Below are 22,749 nucleotides of genomic sequence, written 5' to 3'. Positions count from 1 at the left end.
TGGATAGCAAGAGGCTCCTTTTATTACTCAATAATAACAGCAATATGGTAGCTAATCAAGATTCAGTGTTCGGGTACAAATAATTCATGGTATTATTCTCCTCTGAGCTACAATATCTGTATAATCCTATGATTTGATATCCAGCTCGAATATATTGCCTGGACATGCATTAGTGTATCATTACTGTCTTCCTGGAATTTTTGATGTACTTTAACTTAATAGCATGAGGTGTAAACATTCATAGCAAGCGAACAAATGATGTTCTCATGTGAAATGTAGTGAGATTTCTGCCTTGTCCTTGAAACTAACTTTTAAATAAGAAGGGCATGTGTTATCCTTCTCTGTGGCCATTTATTTTCTACTTGCACTGCTAAGAATCTGAATCCTAGCAGTATGGCAAACCAGTGCACTCTTGAAAGCAATGTTCAAGCTCTGCCTGTGTTACAGAAGTGTATCTCCTATCCTTGCATCATTAGGAAAAGAAATACATTATTGACAGAATATTGAAAGATGAGATGATTAAATGTTAAACATTGAGATTAGCAGAAAATATGAGAACAAAGATAAATGATGAAAGCAAGCACATATTCAACTGAACGCCTACTTCCGTTTTATCTTCAATAAAAAAAAATACTTATTGACATAACTGTCTTTTTGCGTGTGTGGTAAAAGGAAACCTATAAATGCTGTACTCTGAGAAACTCTTTGAAGTTCTTACTGTGGCTGGGACTTCATCTTTGTTTATATGAAAAATGACAGATTTGATGTTTGCTTTTTTGATAAAAGATTTTGAAATCAATACACAAGTGTGTTAGGAGTTATGAACAAAAGGATCTTTAGTCTTCTGATGTAATTAATGTTCCTACAAAAGACCTGCCATGCTAAGTGACAAAGGGAGAACTTGCGTAGCGGCATATTCAGCTTGAGTGGGTGGTTCAGAACCATACAGGAAGATGACAACTAGAGAGTCTCAAAATAATAGACGCCCAAGTCTGAAAACACACCCGTTAGTTCTGGAACTATGGCAAATGTACAGTAGAAGTGGGTTTAATAATACTGTATGTATTGTGGTGGTTTGTCTTATGAAAGGCAGCAGGGTAAGCGTTATTCACATAAGATGTTTAGCCATGGTCTATGGGTACCAGGAAATTAGATTACTTTCAATAAGGGATCAGCAAAGATGTCCATTGGTTATTTCCAGTTGCTTTTAAGGGATGAAATGAGCTAACGCACGGTTTTCAATAATTAATTGTTGTCTTCTTTTTCCTTCGTGGGACAGAGCCTTACAGGTGTACTCAGACAAATGTTTATCATGGGGAATCTTGATATTGTATTTCTTTCACAGACCTCCAGATGAGAGCTTCCAAAGATCAAATTGTAGATAGTTGTGGCAATTATGTATTATGTATTTTTTTTGTCTCTAAGTCACAAAACAGCCACGTTATTATTTCAAGAAGAAACCACTGAAAGTCCTACTGTCCTCAAGAGCTGTTTCCTTAGCATTTCTTTCTTAAGGTTATTATTTAGGTAAGTTAGCATTCAGGAAAGCAGAATACACATGGAGAGCTGTGGTGTTCCAATTAACTGTGCATCACAAAGCATTTTACATCTCCTCATTCAGTAGTCTAAGAATCACCTTTTCAGCCACTGCAGCTGAGTGCACATGAACTAAATCCCATGAAATCCTTGTATAGAGTATTTGAATGGGATTTGCAGTGTTCTGTCCACTTGAAACTGAAGGAATAACTGCATCCAGATTTTGTTCAAATAATGTCCTCATTAAAATAGTAATTGTGTATATATAATATCCTTGAAGGGAAAATGAACTTAATTCAGATTCAAGCCATGAATTTGTGGGTGGGTACAAAAAATCCCACTTCTCGTGCAAATTCCTGCAAATGAGTTTCCTTGTGAGTTTGTGGTAAGATAATGGTTGGATAGCTGTCTCAGTAGGAAATGCATATTTTTCTTATGTGACACCAAGCTGTGATGGTTGTGTTCTGAGATCCTAGGGATTATTTACAGTATTGAGATCTTTTTATGTTCTGTGTGGGGGTTCTTTGGATCTTTCTGTATTACAAAAAGCACAATGGCAACAACAAGACTGTTTCATTAATTGAAAGCCCTTAACTAGGACAGAGAAATTCATAAAAAGAAAGAGAAAAATGATAAACATGTCACTGTTTTGAATTTGGTCATAAATATATTTTCAGTCGGTTGTAATGAGGCTTTGAAATTGCCTGTTGCTTCTATGCAACACCTTGTTCTATGCTGTGTGTAGTTCATGAGAAAGCGTCACTTTACCAATAAATCAGAAAGTTGTCTTGGGTTCGATGCCATCTCTATGATTGCTGATCTGATGGTACATTAATAATATGAAACAGAAGGCATCAGTTTTGCCCCAAGCAAATAATTAATATCATTCATATACAGGTACTGTACTTCAATTATAAATGAACAAATTGCATTCAATTCATGCGAATAAAAATTTTCACTGCTGTAAAATATTGTCTTAGATCCCAAGTAACCCTCAGTCAGTGACGATAAACTGTGATCAATATAGTTGATCAGAGTATTAACACCAAAATATAAAGGACATCTTAACCTACAGTATGTTTGACAAAAACAAAAAAAATGAAATTCTTAATTTGATACATTTGTTCACTAATTTTAATTGAATAATTCATGTTGAACTATGCTTCTGTATCACTCATATCTTTTTGATGTGTATTGAACACCTATTCATCATACTGAGTAGCAGTGGTTTTGGTTAGCAGTTGAGTTAGCAATGGATTTTAATTAACAGTGCAAATGGGGTGCCAGTAAATATAATTAGAACTCCTTGGGTATCCTTTAAATGTTCATTTACTTCAGTAATCTAAATCACCTGAGCAATTAACACTTAACAATGCATTTTCCACCTCTTTAAAACTGATATCAATGCCTGGATGGAGTAAGATTGTGGCAAATGAAAAATATTCTGTAATTTGGAAGCATTAATTTTAATAATCATAATCCTTTTTTTCCATATTACTATAGAAATATTTTATCAAAAAGACTACACATGCTAAAAATGCTTAGCAGGCTGTGGTGTTTTTTAGTGTAAATGCTTTTTAAAATGTTGTAAAAATGTAATCACATTAAATGATGATGTGATGCTAAACTCATTAACAGTTTAACATTAACAGGTTAAAACAATGAATTTTATTACATAGTTTTTGTTTAATATACTATTCATCATGTTGTTGAAAGTAACAGATTTGAAAGAGATTTTCTAACGCTTTTTAAATACGTTTTTTTTTTATTTGCTGTAGTGAAATACACATCTATATAAATGAACACAACTGTATACTGCTTTGGATAAAAAACAAAAAACTGAAAAATAAAAATGATAAGGAAAATTCAAGTATAACTACATTCTTGCTCAGTGTCATGGGTTATAGAAACCGTGTGCAGTGTTAGAGCATCACAGCAGTGTTTTGCCTGACATGTGTGTTAGGATTCTGAAGAGTTTTATTAAATAAAGTGTAACAGAAGTCAAACATCTGCTTTAAAGAGGAATATGCGCTAGCTTTTGATATGCCTGGCAGAAGGTGAGAGAAGCTGGTGTGATTAAGGTCTTTGCCTTCAGCGGATGCTGTAGTCACCCCAATTATCTTTCAGAACTGCTAAACGTACTCATAGACCTGCAGCCGTGGATTTTTAATCCCGTAGTAAAACTCATTTATGAACTTGTGCCGACATTTAATCCTTCTTTGCTCTGTGTGTCTCTTTTTATGGGGCTGGGTGAAACAGTTATAGCATTGATTCTGACTGAGATTACAGAAAGCTTGTGCTTCAGACTCAGAAGCCTAAATTCACAGCCATCATACACAAGAAATATGCTATGAATACTTCATTTTTAGTTTAGCATACATCATTGCATTGTTTGTTGCCAGAGGTGCTTGTTTTTTTTTAACTTTTAAAAAGCTGGTGCCTCAAGGTACCTAAGTATTTACTGTAAATACCTCGTATTTAGAATTAAGAGGTCAGAAGTAAAGACAAAAATTAAAATAATGTAGCTGATATTTCATGCTATAATATTGTAGCACTTCTGCAAGTAGTACTTTATAGGTAATGTGGCAGTATAGGGTAACAGAGGTTCATGTGAACCTGCAAATATATTTTGAAAACTATCCATTGTATTTTTGATTAATTAATAGTAAATACTGTACAGTATATATATTTATATTATCTTTTGGTATTCAAAATTATTTTAACACTTTTGTGCTACACAAGGAGTGACCAACCCCAGTCCTGGTGGTCCCATTTTTGACCTTAATACGGATGTCTACCATCAAAGATCATTCTAATTTTGTCTAATGAAGGAAGTATTTTGTCAAATTGAGTAATTTAGGGCTTAGTTAGGATTAAATTCAGAACCAGTGATGGAAACTACTGATATCATGACTATGAATATTAAAACCTTGTCCTACCAAAAAATAAAATGTTCTGTAAGAGCGTCTCAACCCATCTAGCATCGTAGGAGTTTCCTGAATAGGTATGTCCAATACTTCTTGAGAACTAGTAGTAGACCACTTTTCCTTGGTTTCCTTGTGAAAGAAGGCTGTTGTATGTGACCTCACCTCAAGTGGCATGATTGTTCATACTGAAACAAAAATGTCTCATGTCAATTCATGCAGTCTAAGGGGTTTACAGTACCCAGATCTTATTCCCATTGAGCACATGTGAAAATGTGTGTGGAATCACATTTGCTGAAGAGATTTATTGGCCTCTATGGGGTGAGTGGGCCCATATCTGAGTGCACAATTCAGTTCAGAGGATGTGGACCGAACCACATTAAAAACAGTATATTGTCAATTTTTGGTGAGACAGCATACCGTATATTATATATGTAGTATATTAATATTTGTGGTTTATAAAGTATACATCTTTGTACACATACTTTTTCATGCTGTTTCCTTTATAATTTGCTCAAGAGTGCAATTGATGGATTTCTATATATTATAAGCAGCAACTGGTTCTTTAATGGAATTAAAGACCACAGATGTCCTCTAACACTGTTAATAAAAAGATGAAGTCTTTCTTAAGGTTATACTGTATGTGATGTGAGAGAAGGAAAGGCAGCTTTATTGAAGCAATTCTGTTCAGGAGACACAACTGTATTTGCTCAACCAACCCACAGTATAGGATCTTCAAATGAGCTCCAAGGTTCCCTGGTATTCTGTATCCTGGCATCTCTTCTGCATTTCACTTCATGGAGCTTCTTGAAGAAGGAAACAGAAGCAGCCGAGTAACAAAAGGAGAACTCATTTTCACCTTGAAATTCTGTCACAGGTTATCAAAGCAAAACTTTTAAGCCTGATAAAGAATAAAGACATAGTCTGCTGAAAAGACACCCGAGACTTCAAGTGTGGTTCAAAGAACTGTCAAAGAGTGCTTTTTTCACATTGGCTGTGTTTTGTCTTCCATTTAAAGGTGTAGGGGATTTGAAAGCCTCTGTGTGCACATGACTTGTTGACAGCTATTGCTTGAGTCCCACAATGACCAGTACTGTTGGAAAAGCTTTTTTTAAGTGATTTGGGACTATTAAAATTAAGAAGCAGGTACTTAGGAGAATAGTCATAGAAGGTATTCTGTATGATGAACAAGAGAGTATCTATGTAGGTTAAATGAAAGTGAGTTTGCAGTACCTGCTTAAACAAATGATGGATTTGTTGCTATTAACAGCAAATAAATGTGGAGAAATATAAAAGCTACTCTTATGGCATCACAAAAATATGAAAATAAAAGAATCTTGTGCTTAATTAACATTTTAACTGCAATTATAATGGCATGACTATGAGCAATCTGGGGGAAAAAACACCATCTTCAAATTAAAATTGTCAATATCTTATTACATGAACCTAAACAGAAAGAAAGCATGCAGTAATTGTAATGCTTACAAAGCTGCACAGGTAAAATTGAGGTCAGCTACGTACAAGGTCATTAGTAGGACTCTCAAAATGTGCAATCAAGCAAGTCGTGGTATATGTGAAAGTGTGGGAGAAGTGTTACTTGAAAATGCATTTAATCATGCCTCATAATCCTCTCTTCTTTTTAATGATTATTACTTGCTTTCACAGACCCCAATTATAGTTTTATCTTGCTGTGGCTGATGTTGATTTGGGTGAGGTGTTCCAAGGCTCATGCAGATTGGGGTCTGTAACGACGGATTTAGACTGTAATCTTGGAATCATCTAAACTAGCCTCAAACCCAGCATGGCCACTTAAGCAAATAAATGAATAGATAAAATGTATCTTTTAAGTCGGAGCAATTAACTTTTTTCCCCTTTTTGTATATAAGTACCTTGAGGGGAACAACAAGAAAGACGCTCTCAATCCCCTTGCATAAGTTTATGTGCAGTCTGTCAGTAATACCCAAATAAAATTTAGCCATCATTTTTAAAGCCCAAATGCAGTATTTGATGACAGGTTTCAGAGTAAAGGGAACAGGTCTCTGTAAAAAGGTAGTCTTCAAGTACTGGATCTGTGATTAGTGAGAGAGTTGATGTTTTGATTCAGCCTGTGTCTACAGTAAATGTCTACTTAACTTGTGCATGCTGCTTTTCTATTCAACCTTAACAATGCTACACTTTTTATCATGAATGGTTCCGATTTTAATACAGAATGGTATCCAAACGTTTGATGTGTTGAGGAATGAAACTGAGATCTGCTGTGACCACATTACATTGTTCTTGGGAGAATTTGTACATTAAAACTTGAGATTCCTAAGTTTCTGACTGTAGACTGTGTACTTTTTTCTTGCATCATCTAGAAAGATATTAATTGGTTTTAATGGTCTTTGTTACATGAATATGATAATAAAAGAAGTTAAAAACCTGTTTGCTTTTTGAATAACTTTTCACACCCACACCAATTCCATATTTACTTTATACCTACATTGAAGACAGTAGAAAATTAACCTGTTTTGTGTATGAAGGGCTGTACAATACATTTTTTTTTTGCAAACGACATTATTGATCCTGGTAGTCACCATGTTTCTTTCCAAGTCTTCTCTGACAGTCTAGTATATCCCCCTCAGTCTGAGTGTTTTCTAAAAATTTAATCAGTCACTATACTGTAATGTACAGTATGTGGAAAAGTATGACCAGACATTTCCAGTTTTCCCCAACTGTTTGCATTGAGGAATGCTGCCCTGAATCTGTCACTTCTCATCTGAGCTGTGTTTACAAAGACTACTGATTTTCCTTATTCTTTGCAGTTTGCTACTAGCAATATGTTGAGAAATAAAATTATACTATTTGACCTTCCAAACCAATTTTTTGGGATTTAGATTATGTATGGAGAACCAGTGATTGTTGTTTGTAGGTTGTCTTGTTGCTTTTCATGTTTTCTACAGCTCTGCTATTATATGATATGGATGAACACTTGAAAAGTCTAAAACAGAAAGCTCAAGGTTATGTATGAAGAACCAGTGATTTGTCATTCATAAGTAATTATTAGCATTTTTTATCCTTTGTTTTGCAGGATACAACTGTATTCAACTGATGGCTATAATGGAACATGCATATTATGCCAGCTTTGGTTACCAAATCACAAGTTTCTTTGCTGCTTCCAGGTAAGCCTTTTGTAACTGGTAATTATGCATTTGACTGTGCTGAAGTACCAGGCAGACATTTGATTTTGGTCTTTAATTTGGTCTCTGCATTATACTACCTGTTGATGTGTTTTCTATTTCTTAAGTTCTTATAAGTTGAAAAGCAACATTTGTCAGTCTGTAATATAGAACGTCTCTGTGCATTTCATTTGGCAAGTTAATGGATTAGGGTGCTGTTTATTTACAGTATATAGGGTGAGGTCAAGCTAAATGCTTGTAGCGGCAATGCTTGTTAATAAGACAGAATTAAGTGTTGCTGTGCTTTCCCAAATGAGGCCCCATCTCTCTCTTCATCTCTGTGGTGCAGCCACAGAGAAACTATTCATGCAGGCTGATTTAAAGATGTTTACTTTTGATAAGGGACAGCTCCCAAATGGGGATGCACTTAGCTAAGCCTGGCTATCATGATCAATGGTCATCCATTGGCACCTATCTGTCTAGGGAGTGCCAGATGGACATCTGGACTGCATTCCTAAGTGTCAGGAGTAAGTGACTCATATCTCACCTTGATCAACCAATCAGGGACTGGTAGGGCCGAGTAACCCACGTGGGACTCTGATGCCCATGGAACTTTCAGCCAATGAATGAGCTGAAGTTCCTCCAGGTAAAAACAGGCAACACAGAGCTCCAAGACTATTCGAAAGACTATTCTGAAAAGAACTATTCTAAGAAATTCTAAGGGGAATTCTAAGGAGAATTCCAGGGGTGCGAGACAATTCCAGGGCAGGACGGCCCAGGAGCAGAAAGGCTCCCAAGGGCAGGACATTTTCGCAGCGCGCCTCCTGACCATCCTGAGACTCAGCCCGGACAACCACAGAACGGCCAGTGTGTCCGAGTGCCAGAACTTTCCTCTGTTCTAAGAGTCTAGAGCGGAGGTTGCCACGAGTAACCAGAGGATCCACCCGAGGTTAGCATCAGCAGCAAGCCTCGTGAACAGGTCGGAACTGTGGACAGCTGGATCACTATTCAGAACTAGCGCTTCATCAGGAACGAACCGGTCCTCTTCCTGACTTGCTGGGACCCACAGTCATCTTTTCTCCTGTGCACAAACTTTGCTAGTTAAAGCCAACACTAACTAGCCGGTCAGTGAGCATCAGCAGCGCACCGTCGCAAGCCGCACAGCACAGCCTGGCACGGAGCCAGAGAGCCCGCAGTAGATCTGAATCCCCAGACATTGGATGAGTATTCAACTTCAATGCATTACAGCTCGAGAATTCAATTGTTATCCCAACCAGTTGATATCAATTTAATTCCTAAGAGTTATGTACTTGTTTTGAGTATCCAATGTAGAAGTTATAACCAAGTTCATTTACGAAACGGTCTAAATGAATGATATACTGAACGTATGTCCTCTTGATGTATGTAACGCTTCGTAACTGAATGAATATATATCTTTTGTATTCTGATAACCCTCACGATAAGATCTGTTAGGTTTACATGCATATTCTATGTATTAAGAAATGTATCCTCGTGTATTAGTACCTGTGTGTGTGCGTTGTTTGAGTAATATCGCATGGTTGGATTCTAAGGCCATTAAAAGAATCAATTTCGTGATTAATAATTGTCCCCATAAATGCCCAAACCCTACAGAACTGGTGCCTCGTGAGAGCACACTACATGCTTATAAAGGAGATTTAGCCATTTGCTCTGAATGTCATTTAATTTGATAAACACTTGAAAACACAAATCTGAAATTTCAAAGATGAAATTAAATTAAATCTTGTCTTATTTTTACCAGGTTTCTGATGGATTTCTCTTGTGTTGTGGACAATCATATTGTTTAAAGATACATATTCTATAAAATCTTGAAGGTAGCTTTAGCCCCAACCCACACACTGTCATTGCCATAGTGTTTCCTTCTGTCCATACTGAAGGGAGGGGACTCCCATATGGGAATTTATTAGTTTTCCTTGGGAGATTGAAGTGATCATTGGAACCTTTGGCTAAATTATCTTGACTGGATATCATTTTGTTCTTGGTAGTGGTGTTTTTCTTGTTATTAGTATTTGATTTATTTAGCATCTTTTTAAAAAGCTACTTAATATTGAAAATAAAGAGTACTAGCACTGCGTTGTGTAGAGATGTACAAATCAGAATTTCAAAAGTCAGCATAATGTAATGTGTTATGCAATAACAGCAAATAGAAGTAATTAGAAGTTCTAGTCCAGAAAGTGCTGCTCAAGTTTACGGAGCTTCTTGGTGTGTTTACAAGAAGATGTGTACAGTAAGTACTGTAACTAAATTTAAAGTGTTACCTATTAAACTTACTTAATAGGGCTCTGGGCCATCACCTGCAAGCACTATAAGCCTATATTTGAGGTGGCATGCAAATTCTGAAATTTCTATACTCTGTGCCACTATGAATGGCATGTACCATTCAGGGATTTAAAGGTCTTTAGGCTGGCATTACACATGCACTCATCTATTAGTCTGAACGTAGGAAGGGTGATTCATCTGACCATACAGTGGCTTATTTCTCCAGTGCTCAGGCTCAGTCCATTGCTTGTTCTCTGTGCACCAATGGACTCATAAACGTGCATTGCCAGGTGTGATGAGTCATCCTTCTCTACACAGTTCTTGGTAGACAGTTTTTGATTAAAACTGGCTGTGAGTGCCTCGGGTTTAAATTTGCAGTCAATTGATCTGCAGTTGCTCGTCTTAAATTTCAAATTAATATGATCTCAGACTATGCACATCCAACCACTGTTGCCCTTTGAAGTATATACTTCAACCCCCTTTGCTGATGATGTCTTTCCCTTGGATTTCTATTCTTGTATCACCTTAGACACTGTTGCTTGTGACATATCAGAAAGTCTAGGTGTATTGGTCGCTAAAGCTCCGCCAAGCACATCCCAACAATCACCTCTCAAAATCAATGAGGTCTTCTCTTGCAGTCATGCTAACCATAATTATAGACAACCAGCCTGTACACCAATTTTATTCATTTCCCCAAGTATGCTGGGATGTTATTTATGCATGAACTATACCAGTGAGGAAGCTGTTGCTTTTGTTACTTGGTGTCCCTTATTTATTCTGGTACTGTATTTTCATTTCTTTGTCCATTACCTCTACATACGGTACATATTGCATACATAGCCCAAGTAATGAAAGATTAAAAAAAATTATCGGTTTGTACCCGATTTTTTTTTTTTGCTATGTCAAAGGATCAATTTCTGTCTCTGTGAAAATGTCTCTCCCTCTTAACCCTCAAATTCCATGTTAAATTTCTTCATCCTCCTGCAATGGACTGGCATCCCATTCAGGATGTATTCTTCCCTGTACCTGTTGCTAACTGGGATGGTCTCAAGCTCCCCTAAAACCTTGTATTGGATATAATGATTAGAAAATGGGGGGATGCGGTGGATCTCTTAACTCTCATACAGCATTTTAAATCTATTAACTCTCAAATATCTAATTAATCTTCCAATACAACCTTATTGTGATTTAAAGGTTCATTAGGGCTTCAGAAGGATATACAACAGAGATGAAGAAATCAAGCTCAGTAGTGCAAAGTCACACTTTTCATTGAATTTTCTATACATTCATGAACATATGTGTATCAAAATCTTAATGATTTCTTTTTTCATTTTCCCACAAGGCATTTGTTTGAGTCTTTCTTCCAGATTTTAAATACATGGGCAGCAGCTAGCACACTAAATCATTGTGAAGGACTCTGACATGAGTGGTAATCTTCCTGTAAACACATTTACTGCTAATCCTGAAAGAAAGCCGTCCTAGATAAAGGTAGTCCCAAAAATAACGCTGAAAACGCACTTGGTAAAAGCAGCGAGGAGCCTAGCTTAATAAATGGATGATTTGTCAACAGTTTATTTATGTGCTTCTTTGCAGCAGCAGCCATATCCTGCCAGAGAATATTTTATAGATAAAGTGTAATGCATACAGAGTAATTTCACTCATGATTGATCATTCATAGCCATTTAAAACCTTACTGGCCAGATTCTCGGAAAAGCAGAGTAATATTATCTCAGCATGTTGTGTTTGCAGGAAAACTGATATTATGAATGCTGGTTAGGATCGGACGCCAGAAGACAATTACATGAAGGGTATACATAAGGAACTCTCGATAAAATAGGGCTTATCTCCATCTTTCTAGGCACTGGCAGGGAATGTGTAATATTTCTATTGCTTCTTGGGAAGGACAGGTATATTGTAGCCCCCTGTTAACAAGCATTCATTTAATTGAAAATACAGTATAATTTCACATTAATGATCAGCAATGTTTGTTAGTGTTCATGGAAATGTGACCATTGGTTTTAGAAAAACAAGTCAAGCAGGTTTTATAAAAAATGCTTTGACAATATGACTTTATTTGTCCTAAGGAGCTTAATGCATTCATTAACAAAAATACTAAAAACCATCACCAGAAAATGGTGGTTCCCTGCAAGCAGTGATAAGAGTGAGTTCTCATTAGACCTGATGTGCATTTCTCATCACTGTGAAATATTGGTAGACAAATACTACTTGTTTTGGCAGTGTCACCCTCATCATCAGCCTTAGTGCAGGCTGGTTTGATCGGAAACCATACATGCAGTATAAGGTAATAAGTTAAAAGTTCCTAAAATTTCTCTCTCCCTGATGTTTAATATTTTAATAGATGCAGATATTAAGCATTTACTGTATATGTTCCAAAGTGGAAATCTGGACAAGCCTTTGCTGTGAGCAAAGAAGACGTTCTGTTGCCTGCATATGCTCATGCTCAGAACCTATAAGAAAAGGAATGGTTTTCACATCCGCCCTCCACTTATAGTTTCACTCTACCTTGAAATGCTTCCAGGTGTTGCTTGACTTCTTTCTTTCAGGATTTTGAATACCTAATTAAAACTCCCCTTGCACTTGTCTTTGTTCCAAGCTAAAGCAATTCATTTCTTATTTAACTGGTACACACTTTTCTGGCTTGAAACTTAAGTCATTGCTAATTGAACATCATGTCTTAGAGAAAAAATCGGTGTGGACAACAAATTCAACTAACTCAGAACTTTGTGAATGGCTGACCTCCTCCTTAGTATGAGACCTCCACAGAAACTGACAAATCTCCAGTTTTGGACAGTTTTGAATTATAGACTGTTGCATGTTCATGATCTTTGCAATGTGTTTCACAATGCCTCAAACTGCCATCTTCTCGAACTGAGGACATTATTATTGAAATTATTAAAAACATTAATGATATTGGATATATATGATATTTTAAGACTTTTTTGAGTCTTTTTTTTACTTTATGAATGTGTACAGTATACAGTACATGCATTTGTACTGTATGTGTACTGTATATAGAAACCTCAAAGTAAACTGTACATGAGCTGTTAGTATGAAGTGTTGTAGAATCTTATCCATCATATTAATTGTTCAGATGTAATTGACTCATTATTCCTTGTCTTATAGAATAATTTGCTCTTGTCTACTCATCAATTAACCTAAAAGGCTGCCTTTTGTTCATAAAAAATCAGCTCTTGTAGGATTATCTGTAATCTTCAAATGGCTACAATTTCTAGGAGAAATCGTCATTGAATTATTTCTGCATAAAGAAAGAAAAAGAGCAGAACAAGGCAAAAGTTCTAAGGTCTTTATACACCAGTATATACTCTTTATATATACACACAGGTACTGTATATACTGTATACAATTCTCTGGTGACCACAGAGTATCACTAACCTAGACATTTTTCCTTTCCACATTGTTCTCTAACTCTGAAATGTCTGATTCATTTTGTTGACATAAAAACTCTTTTGCTGTACCCTGAAGTATATATAGATATTAGTTCTGAATGTACAGTACCTCTGTACTTTGTCTTTTGAGTTTCTGAGTTTCTCAATTCTGAGAAGTGCCTTGAGGAAAGTCTGTGCCTTAAGGTGCTGTATAGATACACTGTATTGTTTTGCATTTCATTTTTTTTATCATCACCACTGGCCTTGCGATTCCTCACGATTACCCAAGTAGTGAAAGTGTAGATTTTTACCTAAAGTTGAAAATCATTAACCTGTGAAAGAATCCAGGGAAGTACAGTTAAAAAAAGCAAGTGAATGATACAAGTTATTTAAAAAAACCTATGACAGTGCAATCCATTAGTTATCAGCATGCTTTTTTCCCCCCACCTTTCCCCTCTCACAAAAGTAGCTTGAAATAATCTGTGGCAGCAGAACGCTTCCATTTTGAGTGACCTTTGAATTGTGTTCTTCCTCATAGCCGCTATGGCAATCCTGAGGAGCTGAAAGAGCTGATCGATGCTGCACACTCAATGGGAATCGTCGTCCTACTTGATGTAGTCCACAGCCATGCTTCCAAAAACACAGAGGATGGTTTAAACAGCTTTGATGGCACCGATTCTTGCTTTTTCCACTCTGGATCCCGGGGAGAACACAGCCTTTGGGACAGCAGGCTCTTCAACTATTCAAGGTAGGTTGATACCTAAGCCTTAAAAGTTTTTACCTCTGTGTTTAAAGCAGTATTTGATTTGGGTTTTGACAGCTAAGGCTTCTTTTCTTCAACTTCACTTGGCCTTGAAAAAAAATATTTTGCACACAAAGCACAATATGCTACTAAACAAAAGGCCTAGGCATTTCATCAAAGTATTATAAAGTATGTGAACGGAATTGTAAGAAACTGTGCAAATCAAAAATGCTTTGTGGTTCATACAGTTGCCAGGGAGCATTATATGTTCATGTTAGGTTGCTTTTTCTTGTCTTCTGCTACTTTTTTTGAGTAAATGTTGGAAAGATGTCTGTTTCCTAAGGACTTGATTTTGCTCCTTGTCACATAACTGTCTCAAATGTTTTGCTACCGAACTTTGGAATGGAATAACAGTGATTTTCCCAAAAATAATGTTTGTGTTATTGTCTTTCTTATAGAAAGTTAGTCATTAATAGTGTTATCAAACATGGAAGGAATGCTTTGTGGGTTCATGGTTTATTGTGCTAAAAAGTTTATTTTGGCTCTGTGTGTATTTGGGAGACATACAGTACATAAAAATGTATCTTTTATTTTTTGCAATTATATTTCCTTGGATTTCTGTTACAGATGTTGATTTTGACCTCCTTCTTGCTTAAATGGGTGGGTTGTATGTCGGGGGGACTATCAAAAACTGTGCAGTAATTATCCCTGAAATTTCAGTTATTTCATAAACCTGTAAACTACTGCATCTACAGCCCAGATGCATGTACTGCATCCTATTTACTTTTTTACAAGGATAAAGGTTGACATGAGGCATATACAATAAATTATGATATACAGTACACACATCTACAAACACCCTGCATCTAAAGCAAACTTGCTAGTACTTCCTGCAAAACTAAAGCACAAAATGCTTCAAATCAGTAGGAATGCTGGGCTGGTTGACCCAGAAAGAGAAACTACGCCTGGCTAAAGCAAAATGGTTTCAGTCTAATACTGTAGTTCTATATGAAAGATGTGACTGTTACAGTACATTGATGTTGACTCCCAGGAACATTCAGACATCAAAGAAGGAGAAGGGTGGTCTTGTATCACAATGAATTTGTCTGTCTTTTATGTCTAATGGGTGGGGCATTCTCAAAGGTTAACTGAGACTATGGTTCAGTTTCCAGGTCTCACTGTTTGTACCACAGCTGCACCAAGCACAGATGATAATTTGTGTAATTTCCATCACTTAGCATACCATTTGAAGGAAAATGTTGCAAATGTGAAATTTGAATTTTGGACACCAACAGCATTTTTATTAACTGTTAATAATCTTGGATGGCCATTGTAGGAAAATTGATTGAATGGATTTATTTGATAAATGAAATATATAGACATCTAAATATGATTTTTTTGAGAACACTAAATAGAAACATTTGTTGTTGGTCAGAAAAAAAATATTTTAAGCCCAAAATCCTTAATTTCTTCACATTAAGATTAATACTAATGTGGTTGTGGTCAACATTCACAGCACTGTCATTCTTGGGCCCTTGAAAATTAAGATGGTGGTGGTTTCACAAACCCAATCGGTTATTCTTAGTGGCAGATAGAACAAAGTCCAGAGTTTGTGTTGGATTTGACAAGACTAGCTTTGTGTTTTATGAAAACAGGTCATTTGCAAGTTGGATATCTTGGATTATTGTGGAGAGCAGTGCTGCAAGGTGTGAATCATTTTTTATAACTGAGATGATGTGACAAAATACCTTAAGTGTGTTGTGCTCCGTTCACCCCGACACCTGCATAAGCAATATTTTTTATGCCTTTTTCAGTCAAAACTTGTGATTCACTGATTGCAGGCACCATTTAATTGGAGAGGATAATAGTTTCTCAAAGCTCTTCATGTAACCAAAAATGCAATATTGTCCACTCCAGGGAAATTTTTCACCATCAAAATTACAGTTATTATTTTCCTCCCAATTTGAGATGGCTCCAGTTGGTTTTTTTGGGGGGGGGGGACCTGCTGACAAAAGTCACACGCTAAGTGAGACGCATTACAAGCCTGATAGAAAAAATCTTGTCAGAATGCCAAGTAATGAGACGTGGGAGATAAGAGATTGAAAGAAATCCAAATCGTCATGAAATCCTGTCAAAAGCTGAACTGCTGTAAATCTGATTAACTGTCATTGGAACAAGCAAGCCACAGCAAGAGATGTTCAGTGCAATAACCAGGGCTGGGATAATCTCCATGCTGTATTAATTCCCGTTTTGCCTTTTTGGCAGGTTGATGTAAAGTCAAATTGCCAACAAAATCCATTCAAGCCTACTAATGTCAGCATTTCCCTAAACACTAATTAGATCTTAAATTTCAGCCTGTTATAAGATTTCAGCATCTCATGATTGAGATCACAGTCACATATCCTAGTATCTGTAAACAAACTATTCCTTCTGTAGTAAAGGAACTATTTAAGTCTATATTTCTGAAGCGATGAATCTGTTAATTTCTTGTGTTTATATGGGTTTTAGCTTAAAGTGATAATTAAGATTTTCAATACAAAGGATGTTCATATTGGTCTATTTATGGTTTGGTTAACTGTTTTTTCCTCATGAGCCATAAGGAACACAGTGATTTTAAGAGGTGCATATAAAACATATCACAGGTATCTTTCCAGAGAGGCTTGTGGGTGTCTGGAACACCTTACAAACCAGCTGATGCCCTAGCCTTTTTGAAGAAATGGATGATTTAATACTTTCAGATCAATCAGCTACTGTACCGGCAAACATATGTTTTAGATGCACGAGATGCCATCCTCTTATTTGTAACATTTGTTATTGTATGTTATTAAACTTAGAAAACTGTCAAATGAAGAGTTCTGCCTTTTATGCAAAATAGCGCAGAACTACAGTAAGTACCCCCACTCTGTGTATTTAGTCATCAGCAGAGTTGCAGGAATAAATATACACACTCTTTGTATACTGCATTCATATTCGCAAAGTTACAGTATGTTATCTACCAATGGGTTGTATGGATATGAGTTAAATAAACTTTAATAGCATTGTTCAAGCATAGTTTATCAAATGATTATTCCACTTACTAAATGAGTAAATAACACTATTGAAAACTTTATTTTGCCAATACTTGTCTTTTTTTAATTTTTGGATATTGCCGCAGTAGTCTTAGAATGCTGGAAAAGAGACCTTGACAGTACCTTTTGGTATACTTTGTCTCTGTCCCTTCCATGACTATCAAAACCAAAAATCAAACCAGATATCCAAAAATATTGTCAAATTGTGTGTTCAGATGCAGACATAAACAGCAATGAAGCAGGACTTTGCAAAATAGCAAATAGATATTATTCCTATCATCCTTGATTGCCTCTGCATCAAATAGAATTTTCATTGAATGGTTGTGACCTTTTCTTTAAAAATATATTACCTCTATATAACATTTTAACTATGGATATGTCTTTTACATGCCAAACATCAAAGCTGTTGTCATTAACAAAGCATGATCTGTGTAGGAAATCAGAGTAGGCGGATTTAAAATCTGTATTCCAGCTGAGTACTGCAGACATCAATGTGGAGGTAAAGGATGCTCTTTAAGGATAATGCGCTGGAGTCATTTGTTGTTTTGAAGTGTTTCACAGAAAAGTATTACTGAATTTAAGCCAGTATGTGGGGCAGTGATTGATTATTTTCCTTTAGATAAAAAGAAAAGCAAGTTGAAAAAGTGAATTCCCTTCAAAACAAATACTTGTTTTGATCCCTAACCTGAAAATAGGTCTATAGTGAATAGTTTATCATACAGTAAGTATTAGTACTGTATATAAATGTTGACATCAAATTGTTTTGTCCTGTGTACCTGTGGTCACTGAATATTTTCTGGTATTCCATTATTGTATTCTCTTACATGCTCTTCCTGGAAAGTTGGGTTAACAAGTACCTGAGAAATTAGCAAACAGAAAATGTGCCAGAAGATTCTGAATTTTAATTTAAAAACTCAGCCTGTAGGTGGATGTGACTGTAATTGAAATTGCAACGTTGCAAGTAAAATTAGAGTGCAGCACCACTGTAAGCAAGAACAAAAGACTATTTTACAGATTTTATTGTACTGTTTTTTTTCCCTTCTGCTATTTTCTTCTCTAATTAGTTTGATGCGCAAAGGAATTAACAGACTCCTGTCAAATATTTTTAATCTTCTCTGGACAGTTCTCTTTTTGTTTTTGTAAATGAGTCTTCTTCATTTGTGAGCTTTTCCTGCTGTCTTTGTTATTGTGTGTAAGAAGCGATTTATTTCTTTTTGGTTCATTATATTGCTAACTAAATACTAAATAGGGCTGGTATACGGTACGTGGCCTGAAGCTTTAAACTTTAAAGAGACTTTCCTGAGGCTGTTGGAAGGTAATTGGCAAGGCAGAACAAATGGTATACTGATCATATGCAACAGCAAAGAAAATAAAGAAAATAACAGAATTGCACTGATTGTTTAAAAGCCCAGCTGTTTTAAAAAGAGCAGTTCTGTGGTGTAATTTCCTAACTCTTCATTCTGTTGGTGTTAAAATCAACCTTCTGCTTGAGCATCTGAATTGGACCACTGCAGGGTGCACAAGGCCATTGCTAGCTGAGTGTACTGCTGATTGTTATGTAGCCTACACATTATCTTGGTCACAGCACCGCTCAGCTTAATGTGAAAGGCCCCTTAAGTCTTTCAGTATGAACCAATCTTTAGATAATGATCATTGTCTGCATGCACATGCTCCTGCACAAGGACTCAAAATCTTCAGTTTTCAGACTTGTGAAATGAGCAGATCATTGGTGGAGGTGGAAAAAATACAACCTCACCTCTCACTAATTCCTTACTGACTCTAATATGTGGTATCCTTAAACGAACATCAAAAATGTAAAATTCATTTTTTTCATCAAATGGGATTTGTAATTCGTACCAGCTTTGCACCAGGCAACGCGGAGTAACAGTAGTTAGCATTGCTGGCTCACAGTGCTGGGACACTGGGTTGAATTCTGAATTCTGGTAATAGGACCTCTACAGAAAAAAAAAACAATTCTTTATTGTAGTGACTGATGCATGAGATGTTAAGACAGAAATAAGGATAAACGTGTATTGAGGAGAAGCTCCATAAAGTTCTGTATGCTGATGTTCTTGGAAACACCACTCTTGAAATGCGGTATTTTTTAAACACAGGGAGTAGGAAACAAGGTAACTCAAAGTCTAAACAAGCAAGCAGATCAATTAAAGTTATCAATTAGAGCTGGAGATTTAGAGCTCAGCTGGAACTATAGCCAGCAGACACCATGGTCCCCCAGGACTAAGTTAGGAACTGTTGCAATAGCCTACTAAGCTGAAGAGATTTGATAGTGATGACCTTGAATTACTGAGTCCCTGCTAATATCTCTGAGTAATACAAGCAACTCGCTGGTTTGCCTTCAAAGAATAAAAGCAGTTATTTCAGTTGAATCTTTCCTGTTATGCATCACTTTTTTAAAATCATTCTTCCTCCCTCTTTTCTTCTTTTTGCTGTTTTATTATATCCTGGACGTTTCTGATTAGATTACTTGGACAAATAACAAAGATGACCTTAGTGTACTGACACTGTTCAGCCACAGTGAAACTATGACTTACTGCACTGAGACCTCTGTTAGTTTGTAGCTCACCCCATAATTCCTCGTAAAAGGAGCTGGAATTTCTTTGGCAACACATCCTAAGATTCAACAAACTTTCAGTGCTCTTTACTAAGAAAAAATGCAAGCTGCTAATTCCTGCTCTTCCAAGAAAAGAAGAATCTAGACGAGAGGGTCTTGAATAATTTGCACTTTGAAAAAACAGTGGTGGACTAGAAATGGTTTTCTAAAAATGCACAACAAGCAAGCAATCTGAATGGTTCCAACTATAAGCAGAGAAAAAAAAATACAAGTAAAGATTCAGTTATCCTTGTCTCTGTTTTTTGCTTGTATCTTTTAAAAAAATGCAGTACAATCATGCATATTTTGTGCAAAGGGTCGTCAACCACCAGGCTTTCTAATCTGTTTTACTGCAGATACATGACAGCCTGCTATGGTGGCTTCTTGAGGACATCTTATGGGTTTTTTGGGACTCATTGTAATAAGATCATGAGATAATTTATTTCAGGATTTGGGGGAGAGTGAAAATGAAGCCATTACCTCAAGATCAAAAGATAATTTGTCTCAGGAGCATGTGAAAAATGGAAGTTATCAACTTTAATATCCAATGACGTCACATTTTTAGACTCTACATTAAATTGAGTTTATTCCTTTCATTTTTATGTGCTAATAAGGACGCCGTTTTGCCAGGTCTGAATTGGTGTTTCAGTTGATCTCTGTTCCCATAGATTTAGTGCAAAAATATAATTATTCATTGCTTTTTATAGCTCAATACGTTGATATGATATACAACATTTTACAGTCATTATTAAAATGGAATACATATGGTTTTGTAAGGCATAATGCTACAATATTTAGAAGGAGAAAATTTAAAAAACATATCACATTATAAAGATTTCTGTATTTGATTTAAAATTACAGAGCTATAAAAAGCTGTTCTGTGACAAGGTGGTATCCTTAAACGAACATCAAAATAATGTAAAATTTGTTCTTTTCATCCCATGTCTATTGATTCTACATGCTATTGAAGTTCAGAACTTCTGTTTATCTGTTTATCTTCTATTTAACTTTCTCTTCTTCTGAGATAAAATGTGTCAGCATCTCAAGATAAGGAATATAAAATCTCAAAAAGCCTCTATGGCTAGCTGTTTAGTTATATAAGTAAACTTAAACTTCTTTAAGAAGGATGCCCCATGCTTTATAAACACACATTAGGCAGGGTGATGTATTTTGAGAAATGTTAATCTGCATGGATTAGTCTTTTCTTTGAAAAAGATGCAGAACAGCTACAATGCATAGGGGAAAACCCCAACACAAGAAAAAAAAACTGCAAAAGAAGTATTACCCTTATCAACAATCATTTTAAATCTTAAAGTTGTCAGTATATTTTTCCAGTGCTTTTTCCCTTTTTTAGTGGCCCTTTTCCTATATTTTATGCTTTTTTAATTGACCAGTGTTTTATCATCATAAAGCCTCTTATTGGTTTAGAAAAGTTTACAGGTGTTAGTGTTATATCTGTTAGTTTCCATTATTACATGCTAAACAAATCCAGTAGAAAATGATCTTTGCTCACCCTGATTTTTTCTTTAAGCAAGTCAGATAAGGCAGTGTTCTTACTGTTGCAGGCCATGGGTGATGTTATCTTTGTAAAATGAAAACACTTCTTTTGTTTTTATTGAGTAAATGTTATAACACAATAAATAGACCATCTCAAAGAACGGCAGTGAAAGAAACATTGTGTGGAATTATTTTTGTCATCTTTGCTTTTCTGTTCAGTGTTGTAAAATACTCAAACTGCTACCAAGTCCTTTGATTGCAGTAAACCTGTTTTATTTTTTTTATTCTTTATGGCTTAAACATTATGCTTCTTCATTCAGAATGAATTACGCTTATTACAAATGATACAGCTGTAATTAATAATGTTCGTTTTGTTTGTTTACTTCTATAATTAGTTGACTGATGCTTTTGTTTGTTGATTGTAAAGAGCTTATCCATTGTCATCAGGGTTTTACAAATGCTGCAAATTAAAATGGCTTCTAGCTTATTTAATACAAAGTGGCCGTAAACATTATTTGGACAGGCGGTAAGAAGAATAAAGGAAGAATTTAATTGCGGGCTTTAGTGTTGCTTAATTAAACATTTTTGCAAGTAGCACTTTTTAGTCATAAGCTCTGTTTGTACTCTAGGTTTCTTTTTGCTCTGAAAGAACTCTACACTCCACCAATATACTGTATACAGGTTAGGGCTTTGAGTGCATTAAAAAAAGCTTCCTTTGAGAGGATAAAAATTAAAACCACAAAAGCAAGGACTCAAAGGCCTTGAATCAAAATCCACTGTCTGGCTTTTTCATATCTACATTTTCAAAAGTACAGCAGTACAGTATGTACTGTATCTGCAAGGAAATAGTGTGTATGGAAAAGCTATGGGAGAGAATAACTTTGTTTACTCTTATTCACTATAATCCATAGATTCACTAATAACATTGCTTTCTGGAACTTTCTCCTTTTGTGTAATATAATAGAGATATCTGTAAGTAAGTTGTCTGAGTATGATGGCAGTCCAAAGTGTTTGGCTTTTCTAGGAAAGCTGAAGAAGTGGGCAGGCTGTGTGTGTTTGCTGATAAATCAAATCTTTAAAATGCTTTATGGACAGTGAAAAGGAGGATTTCTGAAAAAAAATGTGTAGTGTTCACTGCTTATTCTAGGAAAGCTATACAATTGGAGAGGCTGTGTATGTTTCCTGGGAACTCATTATTATGTGTTCAGAAAAATAATGTCAGCTTAAAATAATTTCATATGCTCGTTGCTCCAAGTAAATATATTGTATAGGGAAGCAAAGCCAAAAAAATGGGATATAAAGTTAAAAATATATTATTTAAATTCAGGAATGTTACATCTAAATTGTATAATACAATAATAAGTTCTCAATTAGAATATCATGTACCATTTGGTCACCATGTTACAAAGAATAAGTATTAGTCCATGCAAAGTAACTCAACTTACTTGAGCCTGCCTTTGTATCCTTTTTAACTTAAAAAAATGAAAATAAATATAAAAAAATCAGTA

The 22,749-nt window shown here is 35.7% G+C and overlaps 1 protein-coding gene across 1 annotated transcript in view; it reads left to right on the top strand.

Moving 5' to 3' along the window:
• The window catches only part of LOC148830688 (1,4-alpha-glucan-branching enzyme-like), a 371,399-nt gene that overhangs the window by 123,998 nt on the left and 224,652 nt on the right, over window positions 1–22,749 (top strand). The window contains exons 6-7 of the mRNA XM_088922045.1: window positions 7,531–7,621; window positions 13,862–14,071. Coding sequence (XP_088778171.1) covers window positions 7,531–7,621; window positions 13,862–14,071 — 301 coding nt within the window. The remainder of the gene's footprint in view (window positions 1–7,530; window positions 7,622–13,861; window positions 14,072–22,749) is intronic.

This window comes from Atractosteus spatula, chromosome 7 (genome assembly GCF_055471065.1).
Source record: "Atractosteus spatula isolate fAtrSpa1 chromosome 7, fAtrSpa1.hap1, whole genome shotgun sequence".
Lineage (NCBI taxonomy): Eukaryota > Metazoa > Chordata > Actinopteri > Semionotiformes > Lepisosteidae > Atractosteus > Atractosteus spatula.
The sequence above is the reverse complement of the archived record's forward strand: the minus strand, read 5'-3'. Positions and strand labels throughout refer to the sequence as shown.